This window comes from Dermochelys coriacea, chromosome 7, assembly GCF_009764565.3.
Source record: "Dermochelys coriacea isolate rDerCor1 chromosome 7, rDerCor1.pri.v4, whole genome shotgun sequence".
NCBI classification, from domain to species: Eukaryota; Metazoa; Chordata; order Testudines; family Dermochelyidae; genus Dermochelys; species Dermochelys coriacea.
Window position 1 is genome coordinate 37257964 of NC_050074.1, and position 18029 is coordinate 37275992.

Consider the following 18029-nt stretch of genomic DNA (forward strand, 5'->3'; position numbering starts at 1 on the left):
TGTACGACTAATGTATCACAGATTGAAGATCTGAAAGGAATTCTTTGTTTTGGCAATGTGAAGAGTTCTGAAGGAAAAGTAGTTCTAGGAAGTTAACTTGCCTAGCATTATGACAGGTTTCAGAGCAGCAGCGCTGTTAGTCGGTATTCGCAAAAAGAAAGAGTACTTATGGCACCTTAGAGACTAACAAATTTATTTGAGCATATGCTCTCGTGAGCTACAGCTCACTTCATCGGATGCATTCGGTGGAAAATACAGTGAGGAGATTGATATACACACACACACAGAGAACATGAAACAATGGGTTTTAAGTGTGTATGATAAAACCCATTGTTTCATGTTCTCTGTGTGTATATATAAATCTCCCCCCTGTATTTTCCACCGAATGCATCCGATGAAGTGAGCTGTAGCTCACAAAAGCTTATGCTCAAATAAATCTGTTAGTCTCTAAGGTGCCACAAGTACTCCTTTTCTTTTTGCGAATACCGACTAAGACGGCTGCTGCTCTGAAACCTGTTAATATAAATCTACAGACGCTATGTAATACTGCAGGGAACCTGCTCAGCAGATCAATTATTGATTGTGATAACCCATCAATTAGGTAAATGGAACCCCATTTGAAGGCAAATTGGATTAGCATGCCACTGTCCAATATTTTTAAAAAATAACTAGAAACCAGATTGCCTTTTTTAATTGTAGAAAATATACATAACAGGAACTGGTATTGTATCATTTAGGCTTGTAGCCAGGTAAAAGATGAATGTATTGACCTGTATGTGCAACAAAACTGCCCTCTAAAGGATAGAATACAGTACATCAGACCTACCCAAATGTTTGTGATTACAGCCTTTCTGCCAATAGAGAGTGAGGCAAAGAGATTAGATAACAAGTCCTACCACTAGCGCCAGCTATGGATATTGTTCTTTAAACTTGAGCAGAAGAGGTCTGCATCTTGAAGATGGCTGAATTTTATTTCCTGGGCTGCGTGAATATTATAGTCTATTGTAACAAACCCATAGGCAGCAGCCTACAGCACAGTTTGGGTGCCATCTGCAAATAAAATTCAAGTCTGCAGACAATTCTATAAATCTCCCCTCTCCCCAACACAAGTAGACACAGAAGTAGTTAAGATTAGAATTCTGGTTCTTCAGTTCCTAAAACACAAGCCTCTATACCATTTGACCTTGAGCCTTTAGTTCAGGGCGGGCAAACTTTTTGGCCTGAGGGCCACATCGGGTTTCCAAAATTGTATGGAGGGCCGGTTAGGGGAGGCTGTCTCTCCCCAAACAGCCAGGCGTGGCCCAGCCCCCGCCTCTTATTCCACCTCTCTCCCCAGGGACTCCTGCTCCCATCCACCACCTCCTGCTCCCTGACCACCCCCCAGACCCCCCACTCCTGACTGCCCCCTGCCACCCCATCCAACCCCCCCTCATTCCTGACTGCCCCATCCAACCCCCCTGTTCCCCACCCTTTGACCACCCCTGACCCCTGACCACACCCCCTAACTCCTCTGCTCTCTATCCAACCCCCCCACCCCCTTATTGTGCTGCCTGGAGCACCGGTGGCTGGCGGTGCTATAGCCACACCGCCCAGAGCACCGGGTCAGGCCGTGACTCTGCAACTGCGCTGGCCGGCCACACAGAGCATTGCGTCAGCAGTGCAGCACGGAGCTTGCAGGGGAGGAGGAACAGCAGGGGAAGGTCTGGGGGCTAGCCTCCCAGGCCAGGAGCTCAAGGGCCTGGCAGGAGGGTTCCGCAGGCTGGATGTGGCCCGCAGGCTTTAGTTTGCCCACTTCTGCTTCAGCTGGTTGAAGGTGCAAATCTCATATCTTTTCATGCCTGCCTCTAGAGGGCACCATCACTCATTCATACACACAAAGTTAATACCTTACACTAAAAGCACTAAGTTCCTCAACAGACTGTAACGAAATGTGCACATAAACAATATTTCAAGTATAGTGTAAGGTTTAAGAACTTGATATTTATGAAGAAATAAGCTTTATAGATTGTTTATAGATGGTTTGACTTGCTTACTTTGTGGGATAAGGTGGGTGAGCTCATGTCGTTTATTGGACCAATTTTTGTTAGCGAAAGAGACAAGCTTTCAAGCTACACAGCTCAAAAGCTTGTCTCTTTCACCACCAGAAGTTGGGGCCAATAAAAGATATAATTTCACCCACCCTGTCTAATATCCTAGGACCAACAGGGCTACGACAACAACACTGCAAACAATTGCTAACTACTGAAACTGTGCATTTTAATGATCTGACACTGCACTTCATTAAAACAATTAAAAATTAAAGACTACGTTTAAATTGATTTAAACTGATATAAATTCAGGGTTTAGTGCTCAGAACAAAACTATTGCTGATGCTGCCCACTAAATACTTGTTTGCAGTGGATCAAATCTTAGAACCACTAATTTTATCTCACATGCTGCTAAAAAGGTATGGAAGTATTTTTATGCTATTATGTAAATATGTCATTTCCCTCTTAAGCGCATTAGATTTTAAAAAGTGATTCACTTTCACCTAAATAGGTGGTGTTGAGAATTAAGTATCCAAAAGGTGATGAGCATGACCAAGCTTTAGCTCCAGCTAAGTGGCTGTTTTTTTCCCCAGTGGAAGACCAGATGTTCCGTTCTGTGGAGGGCCAGGCTGCCTCAGATGAAGAGGAGGAGAAGTGGATAGGAAACCAGCAATCCCAGGTGGCTGAATTGAAGAAACTTCTGGACAGGGTCCCCTGTTGTGGAAGTGGGTATGTTTCATGGAGATTAGTGTTTAGGCTTTGGTTTTCCCATTGCAAATTGTATCACATGATTTAAAAGATTTCACAAGTATTGTGGCTTCAGTAAGAAATCATAAAACTATTTCACAGAAACAAAAGATAGCAATCCCCCAGGCACAGGACACAGATTGGATGCAATATACTCATCTGATCCTAACAGGAGTCAGAGAGGAAAGTGAAGTATTGGGGAGTGGAGGGGGAAGGTATGTGCATGTGCCTGAACTTTACTCAACGCTAGAGAAGAAAGTAAAAAGATAGATTTCCCTCTAGCATGTGGACCTTGGGCTTTCTCAACACCCATACCCCAACATGTCACACGAGTCTTTATTGCATAAACAATCATTATAGATTAGAATTCTTTCTGGGAAATCTCCCCCTACTCTCCAGAAAAGATCTTTTCCATCATAATCCTCCTTCCAGTAATGCCATTGGTGAACAGGCTTTCCAGTCTGCTCCCAATCTCTTTCAGGCTGTACAAATGTAAAAGATGTTAGTTCAGGCTCCTCAGCTGATCTCAGCTGTCTACTGAGATTGAAAACCAGTATAGTAGGGACCCAAACCATAAAGAGCTCTATAGGTCAAAGTCACAAGTTTGAATTTATGAGATGCTAGGAGAACAGCAGGAAACCAGTCATAGCTCTTAAGCAGATTGACCTTGGCTGGGAGGTTTCACTAACTTTTCTTTTTAAAACATAGATGTGATGACAAAATGGTGAAGAAACGGATGTCTTATTTTGGGAGCACCAATAATGATGACCATGAGAATGCCACTGGGGAGCTAGCAGAGAGAATCACCAAGTTAACTGAACAGCTTGAGATGAAAGGGAATGAAGTGAAAAAACTGGAAACAAACATGAAGGAGGTAACAAGTGTGAGGTTTACCTTATTTTATGTACACACAGGATTAGTTTCATTAATATTTTAAATACTCATGTTTTGTATTTACATCTAATTTCTGTTAGCTTTCAATCTTGTTGATGCCTCACCACAATGTCATCATTTCAGAAGTAGGGCCATGTCTTAGCTTTCCATGGCAACAGCACTTCCAATATGACTATTGCATGAACGTCCATGGATCTGCAGGACTATACTGTGCAACACAGGCTGTTTTAATAAAATAACGTGTTTAAAATTCTGTCAGATATCCATGTGGATTTAATAGGTGGAGAAGGCATGGGACTGATAGCCCTGGAGAACAAAGTGCAGAGAGTAGGTGCAGAAAATACATGGTTCCCTTGTGGTGTCTCAGCACTAGGTGAAAGGCTTCACATATACTATTACCAATCTTCTCACCAGTCCCCCAAAATAACCTTTGTAAATACACCTCCAGTTGGCTCAGTTGCAGGTGCTCAACTTAGATTAAATCTTGCAGCTCACTGACAGACAGAAAACCTCAACCTCAGCCTCGTGGGGCTGGGGTTACCTCAATTTCTAGTGTGGACATAACTTCAAGGTTCAAAAGACAAATGTGTTGTCTCAGTATCTTCACCTAATCTTATTTAAATGCACAAAACCTCAGCTACTCATCTGTGTAAATGCCACCAGTCTTTCGCTGACAGATGTATTTAAAAGTAATGAATAAGAACATGGCCCAAATAGTCATCTGTACAACAGAGGAGCAAGTAAGTAGCATATAATATCTTTGTACAGCTGGAGGGGAAAAAAAAGGGGGAGGAGGAGAAAATGTGGCCATAAACTGCCTTACCACTTGCCTGATTGGGTATGGCAATTCATTTGTTTCTATGCCAGAAATTGTGAATACTATAAAAATGTTCGCAAAAAGAAAATGAGTACTTGTGGCACCTTAGAGACTAACAAATTTATTTGAGCATAAGCTTTTGTGCATCCGATGAAGTGAGCTGTAACTCATGAAAGCTTATGCTCAAATAAATTTGTTAGTCTCTAAGGTGCCACAAGTACTCCTTTTCTTTTTGCGAATACAGACTAACACGGCTGCTACTCTGAAAGCTATAAAAATGTTACCACCTCACAGTGTTTTAGCCTAATTTGTTCTAAAGTTTCATCTGCTTCATAACCAAAAACTGGCTCTTTTATGCTCCTTTGCTCAAAAGAAGTTTGTGGACTTAGTGTTTTTAGAATGATTTTATTAACCAAAAAGGTCTGTTTAAATTCATAGCTGAATGTTCAACTTTTCTGATGTTGCCACTCAGTGGCTTTATCAAGATTTCTGTTTCAAGGACATGCTCTCCCCTCCCACCCCCACACACTGAAGTTTGCTTAAGGGGAAAAAAGTGTGGAAAATGAAAGGAAGACATACTTGCACCTGGTACTGTGTACTAGGGATTGAATACTGTCAGTACACTAGGTTCTATGACAATGTATCCCTGTAATATTACCTAGGTTAATGAAACGCTTTGCTTCTGTGCTGCTTAAATACCAACCACGTAAAAAGCTAAATTTACTCTATTCTTACTGATGGTGGCCAGGTTTACCTCTTTTCCTTGCCTTCCACTCACACTCTTAGATGTATTCATCTTCCTTTTGCAGAGCTAGGAATGTCCCATTTGTAACCTCTGCTGATGGATATGAGTTCTGTGTAACTTTCTCAGAAAAAGTCCATTATAAATTTTTAGTAGTTATATTAATATTCCAGAATAAAAATATCAGCTTTTCCTAAAAATCATACAAAAAAACCCAAGATAAACTTCACATAGATTGTAGCATAACCACAAATTTAAAAAATCATCATTTGTGAATCAATTTGCCTTTATCATTAGATGAATTGCAAATCTAATGGACAGTAATGTACTGTATATTGCTGGTATGAAAGCATAATTTTAATTGGTTGGTTAGCTTGGTGCTACTGCTGCTGCAAAGCTCTTTGGCAATAAGAGATGGTGATCTTGAAAGGATCAAAGATCAGTTTTGAAAAAGTGAATGCTCACCTGAACTTTCTAAATGCACAAAAATACCCTCTCTCACCAAATTAAATACATTTCCTGGTTTAATAAAGAAACCATGAAAACAAGCTGTCACTTTTCATGACGAGTTGGGGAAGATAGTACACAAATAGCAACAGGTTCTGTTATTTAGATTTACAAAAACAATTCTGAAAGATCACACAAACATCATCAGCAGGCAAATGAAGAGCAAGAGCTGCACATATTGACCAATCATTGATCCAATCTAAGACTACAAAAAACAGAAGATTAAAGAGGAGCTAACTTTGATTCCTTTTATAGTGAGCTCCAATTCTCAATAACTGAGAAATCCAAGTACCATCTACCAAGGACAGGTTAATGAAGGTGTCAGGCCTAGATGATAGATTAAGGAAAACATGAGAAAATTCTAAAGATATATCGGCACTTTACAAAGCTTTGTGCTATGAACAAATGTCTCAGCTTTGCAAGGCCAAATTAATCAAAAAGTAGAGAATTAATTTACACCTGTCAAAAATGCGCCCTTGTGTGCAAATAGGTAATCATGCAAGAATATTTCCAAGCACAAGTTTGTACATTTAGTTATGTCTGCATGTGCTTTTCTCTCTCTATTTTAATACACACAGATGGAAATGAGCCCCCACTTTTGAGACTGGTCCAGAGTCTTCAAATAGGGACAATTCACTAGCAGATTCTGTACCAAACAATGCTGAACATAGAAAGGAGTTTAGTAAGAAACTAAAAATTGCCAAACATATTTATCAAATCTCCATATCCTGGTTTTGTATTTGGGTATTTCTGTTGCACTCATCATGTTAGTATGTGAGCACCCCATGAGCAGTAATGAATTTTACCTCATGATCCCCTTTGAGGTAAGGAATATCCCCATTTCACAGATGAGACAGATTAAGTGACATGCCCACAGCCAACCAGAAAGTCTATAACAAAGCTGGAACTGGAACCCAGAGTCCCAGTCCAGTGCCTTAAAAATCGATCATCGTTCCTCCATATCTATTTTAGTGAACAATCTATTCTTTATTATAGTCATCATTTAATTTGCAACAAATGGAGTCAGAGAAGATGATAGATTTAGCCTATGTGAAGCAAACTACCTTGGAGAACTTTTTCAACCTACATTGAGCCACCATCTTCAACTGCTGGAGGAAAGCAAAGCACCAAAAGCAACTACAGACATCTTAGATGTAAACAAAACAGACTAGGGGATGAAGGGAAACTAGCATCTATTTCATAGTAGGTGGCAATAGAGCATCAAGAGGTGAGAACTGTCTTGGGAAAGTTAGTACAACAGCAGCAGACTGGGAGGTGCAGAAGAAATAGCACCATAGGTGAGGCTGGGACAAGGAAACAACAGCAGAAGTATCCAGTGATATTCTGAGCAGAGTACCTATAAAAACTAAAGCAGATGGTTATGACATTGGACAGCTGAATGCTGGGTGGGCAGAATTAAAGCGGCATGCAAACTAAAGAGAAAAGATTGAGTGTTTTCCAGAAGGGTTTGTTTAGTGACTGAAGGCAAACAGCATGGGGTCTCCTGCCTTGCACTAGCATGCAGCAGAGGACATCCAAGTTCATGTTTCTTTTTCCCCCAGTGTGGCTAAAGATAAGATGCTCTGAAAAAAATCTCTTCAAAGGGGCAGACTGGGTTCCTGTTGGTTGTCAATGCAGAGGGCTGATCAGGTTCAGGTTCAGAATAGCTGTTTGTGAAAGAAGCAGCTGCTGCCTAACACATGAGAAGGGTGGTACAGGAGAAGAGAATTAGAGGGGCTAGAATATTGGGGAAACATCCCAGAAATTTTTAAGAAAGAAGTGCTCTGATTAAGCAGATGAAGGCCTTTCCTCCCCTGCCCCCCTTTCAATTATATATTGTTCCTTTCTTTGTACTGATGCGATGGGGAAAATATAGCTCTGCTTCATGTGTTTGCATGTGGCTGTAATTAGAGCACTGTGCAGATACAAAATTTGTATCCGCATCCAATTCGCAAAAATTAGCCCCGGATATAAAGTAGGTATCTGCAGATTTGCAGGACTCTCTCTGTAATGGGCAACACCTATGATGTGCAGGATATCTGCAGTGCAGAAGAGGAAAGGAGGAACTCTGCTAAGCTGAAAGAAGCAATAAGATTAGTTCACAACAGACCATTCCCTCCCCACAACCTCAGAGAGCATTAATTGTGCCTTAGCCTGACTGCTCTCCGGTAATGATGATTATGTTGGGTGTATGTACAGACAACTAGTTGTTTATTTGCTTAGCTCCTGCAAAATTGGTGATCACTGAGGAACTCTCAAGTCACTATTCGGCAGAGGATCTAGATTAAGTCATCCAAACTGCATGTTGTTCAGAGCTGCAAAAAGAAAAGGAGGACTTGGGGCACCTTAGAGACTAACATTTATTTGTGCATAAGCATCCGATGAAGTGAGCTGTAGCTCACGAAAGCTTATGCTCAAATAAATGTGTTAGTCTCTAAGGTGCCCCAAGTACTCCTTTTCTTTTTGCGAATACAGACTAACACGGCTGCTACTCTGAAACCTGTTCAGAGCTGGTTACTATTATTTAGGTCACATTAGCATCTTGGCATTTTCCAACCAGCAAGGAAGACTGTTCTTGTTCCAAAGACAGTGTAGCATCTTACAGGCAAGAGGTAGGAAAAGGGATACAATGTACAACTCAGGTGAGCAGGATGATGACAGGCACAAGTCCTATTTCTTTACAAAAATGAAACTTGTAAGCAAACATTAAGTTGCCCTTCCTCAACAATGCTGCCTTCTTGTCCCTCTTCCACACCAAAACCCAGCTTTGATATCAGCCTCCTCATGCCCTCTCCTCCCAACATTTGACATCCTCCCACCACTAAATGAGCATTTAACTCATAAGAAAGATACATGAAACATAAGTAGATGACTTAGACAGTTTCTTGTAAACATATGTAAGTAGTAAGTTGTGAGGAAGGATTTAAGACCCTGATTCAGCAAAGTGCTTAAGCAGATACTTAAGTTTAAGCATGTGTTGAAATCCACCCCTATTCAGCAAAGCACTTGTGCAAATGCTTAAATGAGGAGAGGTTATTAGAACTGGTCAAAAATATTTCAACATGACTTTTTTCCATCAAAATATATAGGCTGTTGGCTAGAGCACTTGCCTGAGATGTGGGAGACTGACTACAGAGTTTGTATCTCTCTGGCCTGGCCCACAGAATATTTAATTACTTTTACAAAGTGGAACAGCTCCAACAGGAAAGATGGGGAGAGAAACTGATCCTATAGCCTGGTGGTTAGGATGCTGACTGGGAATGTGGGAGACCCATGTTTTTATTGGTTACTGGCCAGTCCTAGAGATTGGTTTTGCAGTAGCTCAGGAAGGTCCTGATCCAACAAACCACTTAATCAACATGCTTAACTTTAAGCGCATGAGTACTTCCATAGGCTACCCTTCAGCCTGCTTCAGTGCCTTATTCGAACAGAAAAGGAGTACTTGTGGCACCTTAGAGACTAAAATTTATTTAAGCATAAGCTTTTGTGAGCTACAGCTCACTTCATCGGATGCATCCGATGAAGTGAGCTGTAGCTCACGAAAGCTTATGCTCAAATAAATTTGTTAGTCTCTAAGATGCCACAAGTACTCCTTTTCTTTTTGCAAATACAGACTAACACGGCTACTACTCTGAAATCTGTCATCATTCGAACAGGGCTTTCTTGAGCTGGTCTGAAAACCACAGACCTCTCTCCATTTAAGCATGTGCTTAAATGCTTTGCTGAATCAGGGTCTTAAATCTTTCCCCAGGACTCACTTTTCCCAAGATGCTTACAAGAAACTTGCTGACTAAATCACCTACTTATTACTTTATTTAATAAGTGTGTTCTATGCATAGTGGATGGGGTAGAAAAAAGTGTGAAGATAGTTGTGAGAAAAGCAGAGCCCTCTCTGTATTATCCTTCCTTGAAAAATATAGATAAGAAAGGCTGAAGTACAGAATTCAGAATGAGAACAGTTACAATTTCTGAATAGTCTGGGGGGTTGGGTGTTACACCAAATATTGAATGAAATGTCATGAAGTAGAAGAGCAAATGCATTTCCTAGCAGCTATTTATTCAGTGCCTTAAAGAAATATAGCAATAGAACAAAGTGAAGAATTTCCCTTCGGAATAGTTTTCTGGAGCAAACTGACATTTACCAGATTGGAGGAAAAGTTAGCTTTGCAATTATTGTGCAAGAGAACAAAAGCTCCAGTGCTTTTAACTTCCCTGTGTCGTTGTCCAGATGAAAGGCCCATTGCTAGGTGAACTGCAACAAAAGGTGGAGGAGACTGAATTGTTGAAGATGGAGCTACAGATGTTGGAGACTGAGAGAGTTAGGCTGTCACTGGTGGAAGAAAAGCTCATGGATGTTTTACAGCTTCTTCAACAACTTCAAGACCTGGTACGGCAAGAAAGTAGTCCAAAGAACGAGAGCTGGTTTTGATAGTGTCCCTCCCAAACTGAAAAGGATGTTTGTACCTTACATCCAAATGCAAGGGTTCCCTTACATGCAAGAGACACAGCTGCACAGCTTTGCCACTGGAACCATCAGCTCCAATGGTTGCCTTGCAGCAAAGAAGAAAAGCCTAGAAACTCTTACGTGCGACTCTCCAAAAACTCTCCCCTCCTTCCAAACAAAAGTTTGGAAAATCAGTAGTTTCAGATTTTCTAAAAATCCACTAAATCAGGTCCAAGCCCCTTTCAGGGCAGGATTTAGTCTTCCAGAAGAAAATGCATCAAATATTAAATTGATAGCATAAGACCCACCCAAACACACAGTGCATATAAGGTGCTGTTCTTTGGGAGCATACCTACGTCACTGCATGGATTGCTCTGCAATATGAATTTGCAAGGATCAGTCAATACTGCAGAATCACATCATGATATTTTCTCAAAGGCTGGGTATAGGGTTCTCTTTATTTCAGCTGTCTTCTGGAAGGAGCCTGCTAGCTTTCAACACTGCCCCAGCGATAGCTTTAGAAACAGACTGACCTCTCTCCCCCCATCTGAAGTCTCTGGAGTGCACAAGTTAGGCCTGCTCGCCCCCACATCCACAGGAAATATTTTTGGGAATGGGTTAGTGGCAGCCTGATTGCCTTCAATTCAGTAGAAGCAGGCCTGAGAAATAATTGTCTGATCCTATTGCCACTGCTTTTAAGGGCCTTTGCCTGGCACACCCCCAGAATGCACCAGGCATAGGTTATGCACCACTCACATCCGCATGTTATTGAAAAAAAAAAGAAATGAACATAATCCTCCCTTACATTTCTATAACTCTTTTCATTCCCAAGCACTGAAACACCAGCCTGATGTACGGTCAGTGCTGGACTGAAATGCAGCAGCCAGCTACATTACACAACAGTTCCTCAGTCTTCTAGCACATCCAACTGCATCATATAGGAGCATTAGTGCAGCAAGACTAGTACAACTTACAGAAGGAGCAAATCTACTTCCTGCAGAACCAGAGATGTTTTTGAGAAGCATCTCATCCAAGTACTAACCCAGACAGGGGCTGTTTAGTTAATCAGAGCTGATGGAATCACAACACAAACTGGTTCTTATTTAAAATGTGATGGGTCAGACCTTCTTAAAAAGCTATTTTAAATTCCTGCTTCAGGTGGGGGGGGGGAAGAGAGTGGTGTGAATTAGCCAATAGATGAGCAAGCTGGATCAGCTATTGAACATGGGTATGTTAGGAGCTGTACAAGTCTGCATTGCACTTTTAGATTAGGATTCAGGGCATCACCTGAATTTTCAGCAGAGCTGTACACTGTGTATATTTAATTAGATTATTCCCACCTATAATGACTTCACCATGCCTGAAGTATGCTGGTGTGTCTACTGCTGACTCTAGGGAACAAATGCAGTATCTCAAATTATGTTACCTTACTTTAGTGCTTCTCATAGCTCATTTTATTTTCACATCCCAAGTCTGACACTGCTTGCCACGTGGATCAATAACAATCCAATCCAATGAAGGATGTACTATTAAGATGGCAAAGAATGACCGATTGTGATTGACAGCAGGCATAAGAACTTTCCGTGTCAAGACTTCGACATATCATTCACTGGTCAGCCGTGTTGTTGAAAATCATTCCAGCTTAGGAGATGATCCATCACGCAGTGTGCTACATTGTTGTGAAAATACTGCTTGATGCTAAATCATTGCTGGAAATATGCCTTTGTGTGTGGTCATGTTCCCTAGTTCCAGTGAATAAAGATGATTTACATGATTTAATGAAAAAGATGATTTACAGGATCCCCTGTAGAGCCTGAAGAACGGCCCATAGAGTCCTACGGAGGAGGTGCGTTAGACAGATGAATGAGAAACTGCAGTTACAAATGAGTAAGCTTTTAAGGCTATATTGCCTCTGTATATTCACCCTTATGGATACAGTATTCCCAGAATTACATAAGTGCAGGAACCTTCTAGAAAGCCAGGACAGTCTGGAACCAAATAAACATCCTCTTGAAGCACTGAATGTTCAGAACAGAGGTTAATCGAAGGGTCATGCAGTCCCAAACTCCTGAGTTCCTGCTTTCACTAAACCCAAGGGCTATAGACAAGTAGGAGTCTGAGGAGGTGGATGGGATGGGACATGTGAATAAGCAGATGCAATAACACTTGAACTGCAGTTGTGAGTTGTGCAGGTTTTTTTTTTTAGGAATTGTTTCTGCCTATTGCCACTCCTTGGAGTTTACTCAAAACATCTTGCTCTCTCAGGTATGTGGGCTGAGGGTGCTAGTTAGACTGCAGGACTGCCTCTCCCCCAAACGAGATTTAGGTACCAAGTTGAGAGTGATGCTTTCTAAACACCATGTGGTAGCCTCAACCATTTCTAAAATGGAATCATTACAAAGGCAGGCCAGCCAAGCTGACTTAGCCCTAAAAACTGGAGGTACTGTCAATAATGTTTAATAGATCTCAGTAGACAGCAGCCAAGAGAGGGCTGATTAAGGACCTTCCCCAGCTGTTTCCCCTGAAGAACACATGCAGTAACTTCCCCTAGTTTGTGTGTGCTTAAAATGGTATCAGACATTTCTGAAAATAGGAGTTGGGGCCTATTTCTGAGGCCTCACCCACAACTCATATATTTGTACTGCCCATCTTTCAACACACAAGGGCTTTTGCACGAGTCTGGCCAGGACTTTGATAGTCCTGAGCATGCTTATATCCTGCTTGCATTCCATGATAAGTCTGTGCATCTGGATTTTGTGGCCACAAGCTTTTGAAAGCTCAGCTCTGTGCTCTCCATTTCCCTTTGAACTACTGCAGATTGTTATAGTAAAGTCAGGAACTAAGCAACAGGGATACCTAAATCTGCTGTTCACTGTGCAGTTTGACTCAAAGATTGAAAAAGATTCCAAAATAAGACACCATGTTATGAGGAATTAATTTTGTTTTCATTTTCAAGTGTAAATCCACTGTATATATATTTAGATTTTGTTGTGTATATTAAGCTGGTGAGGGAGTTAATTGTTCCATGATATTGTTTTGTGTTTTAAAGAGCATATCTAAGCGAGCCTTGGGGAAAATCTTGCTGAGCACTTTGGAATCCTGTCGTGACCCCCAACATGGTAAGAAAACTTTATGAAGAATAAGAAGTGTGCAAAGTACATTTGTAATTCAGAGTCACTTGGAAGGCAGATTATATAACTTGTAAACAGACAGAAAAGCAAAAAGTCACTCACTTCCAAAGGAGGAAAAATTACTGTGCAAGACCCCTACTAAAGATGACGGCTTCAAATCTTTGAAAGTACAGAAACTGGGACATCATGCTGAATTTTACCCTTAAGATGAATTCTTCATCCCACGGAAATCAATAGGAGCCATCTGCACAGATCCAAGGACAGAAATTGCCCACAGGGCCAGATTTTGCCTTCTAAACACATTAAATCCCTCCAACATCAGTGTGGTTGCACACGTATCAGAGAGCAGCATGTCGGCCCCTAGTTTGTAGCCTGACATTTACAATTCCATTGTCTAGAGCTCTTCTCTGCCTTACTTAAAGAGAAGGTACAAAGGAAAGCAGCATCTTTCAGTAAATTCAGTGGGTCAAACCTGCTGTCCTTCAATAGCAGCCTTTCGTGTTCTTGTTACGAAAATTAAACTTGCAAACTCATCTCCCCAGACAATAGCCCACTGTGCAGGAGCTGTCTATAGAAGAACCATGCAGGCTTCACAGCCTGGAGGTTTAAATTTGATTACTTTGTCCCTGTTAGCAGAGCTTTTGCATTTACCTTCTTCAAAGAAGCTGGCATACTGTACCCAGTCAGTCTGCATAGGAAGACTGCCTGTAGGGGCTTTTAATAGGCAGAGGGGGGTCAAAGAAGAGATAATGAAAGGGTAGATGCAGCCTGAGGGTTTGTTCTGCAGAATACTAACAACAGTAATTCAGGGAAAGTAACATGTACAAAACGCTCTGATTTCCACTGAACCTTCTTGCCATACAAAAGGCTTGTCAGTAGCATGCAGTGATTCAGCGTCCAGACATTCTCAATCAAAGTGGTGCCGTTCCCACCTGGGTGTCCTGGGAACAGGGAAAAATGGCACAGCAAGCCCTTCTCCTGCTGACAGTGCACACACACAGAGGGAAGCCATACCTGAGCTGTAGGCCGGGGAGCAAAAGAAAGGTGGCAGCTAGTGCCCTCTGAGGTACTAGCAGCTCCAATAAGTATAGAGGAACTGTTCTGGCAGGGCTGCACTCCATCTTATGGGATAGCTGTCCAGCACTTCCCACAGCACCCAGGAGGTATTGTGCCTACCTTACAGGGAAATAACTACTCCAAGCATTGCCGCTGAGGCAACATGCCCTCTCCCTAACCCTAGCACAGCTCGGCCTCCAGAGATACATAATTGAGAACCAAAGTATTTAATGAGGGAAAGCTGATGAAGCCCAAATCAATATATTCTCTATCCGTTCTGCATCACTTTTGCTATAAAATCCCTATGTTTCCTCTGCTTTTGATTTTTTGGCTTTGCACTTGATGTGACATGAGCTGCTTTCCAAAATCTCTGTAGTCAAACATTCTCTCACTGCGAGAATGCTACGCCAGTGGCTGATTCAATTAGCTACATTTCATTGCTGTGACTTGAATCCAGTCTCTATTTGGATGACGAGTAGGTATTTAGACCAACAGGGTGTATCCATCCTTCAGGGATGGGTTTTAGGAAGTTTAACTGCTGATGCAGTGCAGCACACAGACAGCCAATACGTTTCAAAAATCAGTCTCTGTTCACACAAGGATGAGGGGATTTAATGAGCAGAGAGTTTGCAGTAGGAGGAACTGCAGAGGACTCATTCCCTGTGTACTGTTCCATTCTGTGTCCCTTTGATATGCAGAAGAATTCATTCTCTGCTCTCCACGTTCAGAATTCTGTATATAAGAGGGGGGATTGGTCCCACTATTGTGGGGAACTTTCCTGGCTTCTGCACTACCGTGGTGAAATGGGCTAGCAGAAGGATCCGAGTCCTAGCTCCCACTTCCTTTACCCAAAGGCCTCCCTACCCTCAAGGACTCCCCTTCCACTCTGTCTGGCAGAGTCCTTGTAACCCCAACAAGGCTGGGCTTAGGATTTCTGGAGGGCTCGACCCCCAACCTTGCTGTGGTCACCTAAGACAGGAGCTAGAGTGTCCCCACTCTGGGGTACTCTCTCTGCACTGGACACTTCCGTGACCCACTGATTATTACATATGATTTAAAGCAAATAAACTAATTGTTGATTAAATAAATTGCAAAAAAGGAATAAGGAAAAATGGGAAAGGTTAAAGGAAAACATCACCCTGCTCTGTGGCAGGGAACATCACAAACAGTGTCTCTGGAATGTCAGGGCAGTTCACAGGCTGTTCCTTGTAAGTCTCAGGCCTTCTTCTCAGGCCCTGGCTCTGCTGCAGAGATGCTGCGGGTTGGACACTTGCTCTGGTTGTGGCCACACGCTCTCAGGCTCTAAGTGGCAGGACCCTTCTTCCCAGTGTCGCCCACACCCTGTCGGGGTTACGATCCCCCTCCAAGCCTGGCCTGCAGAGCCTCCTGGCTGAGGCATGTTCCTGTGGTGGGCCCACTGCCCAGAGTCCCCCTTGCTGTCCCCAGCTGCTCACCACACCCAGCTCTGGACTGCTCCAGCCCCAGTTCCACCACTCTGTCTCTGTCTCCAGCTCCCTGGGCTGCTTCTCTGGCCCCTCTGGCTCTGGTTGCTGCAGCTCTCCTTCCAGGATAAGTCTGCTCTCTCTGGGCTGTTTTTCTGGTCCCTCTGGATCTGGCACGGCTCTGCTCCCCAGCTCAGCTTGGGCCCCTGCTTTCTCCTTACCTCGGCTCCACGCTGTCTGACCCAGGCAATTCCAGTTTACAGGGAGGATGGGACCCCCTGGCCTCCTGACTCCCTGATTAGCCTGCACGCTCTGTCATTCAGGCTGACCTGGAGCATTGGCCTCTCCCCATTGTACCGGGGGACTGTCAGTCTCAGGGTCCTGATTTCCCATCAACCCTTCCCCTTTTAGTACTGGGAGCTAGCCAACCAAAACACCCCCACTGAATGTTAGTAAGGGGGCAACAGTCCCCTTACACATATTTGAAATTACACCTATGTGAAAGAGAGGTAGTCTTATGACTTAAAATCTGCATTTTCCTGGCTATGCTAATGTATTTCGAAATTTTCTTTTAAAGGAAAAGCTCACATCCTTGAGATCCTAGATACTCTCTACCATGAGCTGGCTGCCTGCGAACTCCTACAAAGCAAGCCTCTAGAGAATGCTCAAAGTCACCAGTCATTGTCTAACCCACTGGTTATCTCTTGTTGAACAACAGTGCCATCTGCAGTTCATCATGATTAGTCAAGTATCTAAAATCTTACGATGTTAAACAGAGGATGGAAGAATAAGATTGCCAGATTTGGAGGAGTTCAATAATAAAGGGACAAGTTAGGATAACTAAGCCATGAAATCACAGGTGTACTGCCTCTGGGAAGACCTCTAATTCGTCAGCTAACTTCACACCTGGCCTCTATAAGTGTTCACATTTCATGAGAAATCTTAATGATGTCCATCTCTGAAGCCTGACAACCACCACATTATGGCATTGTAACTGTACCAGTCCACCAAACAAAAAGTATTACAAATGCACTGACCAGCTCAATAGAGGAAAACCCCAAACTGAATATCTGATTGTCGATTAGCTAGAGATTTTTCCTCTTCCGATAGCTGAACCAGTACATTTAATAATGGAAGACAGACAGACTGGCTGATACGCATGTTGTTTTCTTAAAGTAAGAGACAAAATTACTATATTATAAAGATATATGCACACTAGTATATGCCAGTAGGGCAAGTTAAAGACCCATGTATAAATGTATGTCTGTGTTTGTGATTGTGATTATACATTTTATTTAACTCTAGAGATACATTTATGCTTCTGTTCATGCGGATTTTGTATTTGTAATTACAGATCCATTAGAAGTGTGATTATGCTTTTACATTAATCTGTAACTGTCCTTGCCGATTATAATCTTAGATTTTGTTAAACATTAAATTGTTTGGAAAAAAAAGTGAAGAATGATCTTGTTCCTCAAGTTGCCAGGAACTGGGAAGGCTGCAGAGACAGGGAGTGAAATGGAGAGCTTCATATTAGTCTTTCACCAACCAACTAGCAAATGATATACATATAAGACATTCCCATCCTATATAGTTTAAGTGAGATTGTAAAGATATAAAGCAAGGCATCATTTGCAGGAAAGGGGCTTGATGGAAGTAAAATGCTGGACATGCTCATGAAAGCATATATTCTGGTCAGTAATAAGAGAATCCCCAGGGACGACTAAGAGGATAGTGTGTTGCGAAGTTGCTGTTGCTTCCTCACTCAATCGTCAACAGAAGAAAATAAAAGGCAAAGAAGCTCTTAAGACATTCTACTGAATCTATGTAATGAAAAAAAAATATGTACAATAGGCTCTTCTGGGAATATAAAGAGAACTCTATTTACCTGAGATAATGCAGGGAACAAAACGAGACCATTGAATTAATTATGCAGATTAGAAACCACAGCCTTCCTAGGAAAAAGCTTTTCCTGTAGAGAAGGGTTACTAAGAGGATATGAAGAATGGTAAATCTACCTTATTAGAGGAGACTCAAGGAGCTCAGCTTGTTTAGTCTCACCAAATGAAGGCTGAAGGGAGATATGATTGCTCTCTCTAACCACATCAGAGGGATAAAATACCAGGCAGGGAGAGGAGTTATTTAAGTTAAGCACCAATGTTGACACAAGAACAAATGGATATACGCTGGCCATCAACAAGTTTAGGCTTGAAATTAGACAA

At 42.1% G+C, this 18029-nt stretch overlaps 1 protein-coding gene across 1 annotated transcript in view; it reads left to right on the plus strand.

Annotated features, from left to right (window-relative positions):
* EFCC1 (EF-hand and coiled-coil domain containing 1) overlaps positions 1-17245 on the plus strand; it is an 88631-nt gene extending 71386 nt beyond the window's left edge. The window contains 5 exon segments of the mRNA XM_038411259.2: positions 2621-2756; positions 3483-3648; positions 9963-10121; positions 13228-13297; positions 16385-17245. Of these exon segments, the coding sequence (XP_038267187.1) occupies positions 2621-2756; positions 3483-3648; positions 9963-10121; positions 13228-13297; positions 16385-16518 (665 nt within the window). The 3' untranslated portion in view covers positions 16519-17245.
* The last annotated feature ends 784 nt before the right edge of the window (positions 17246-18029 follow it).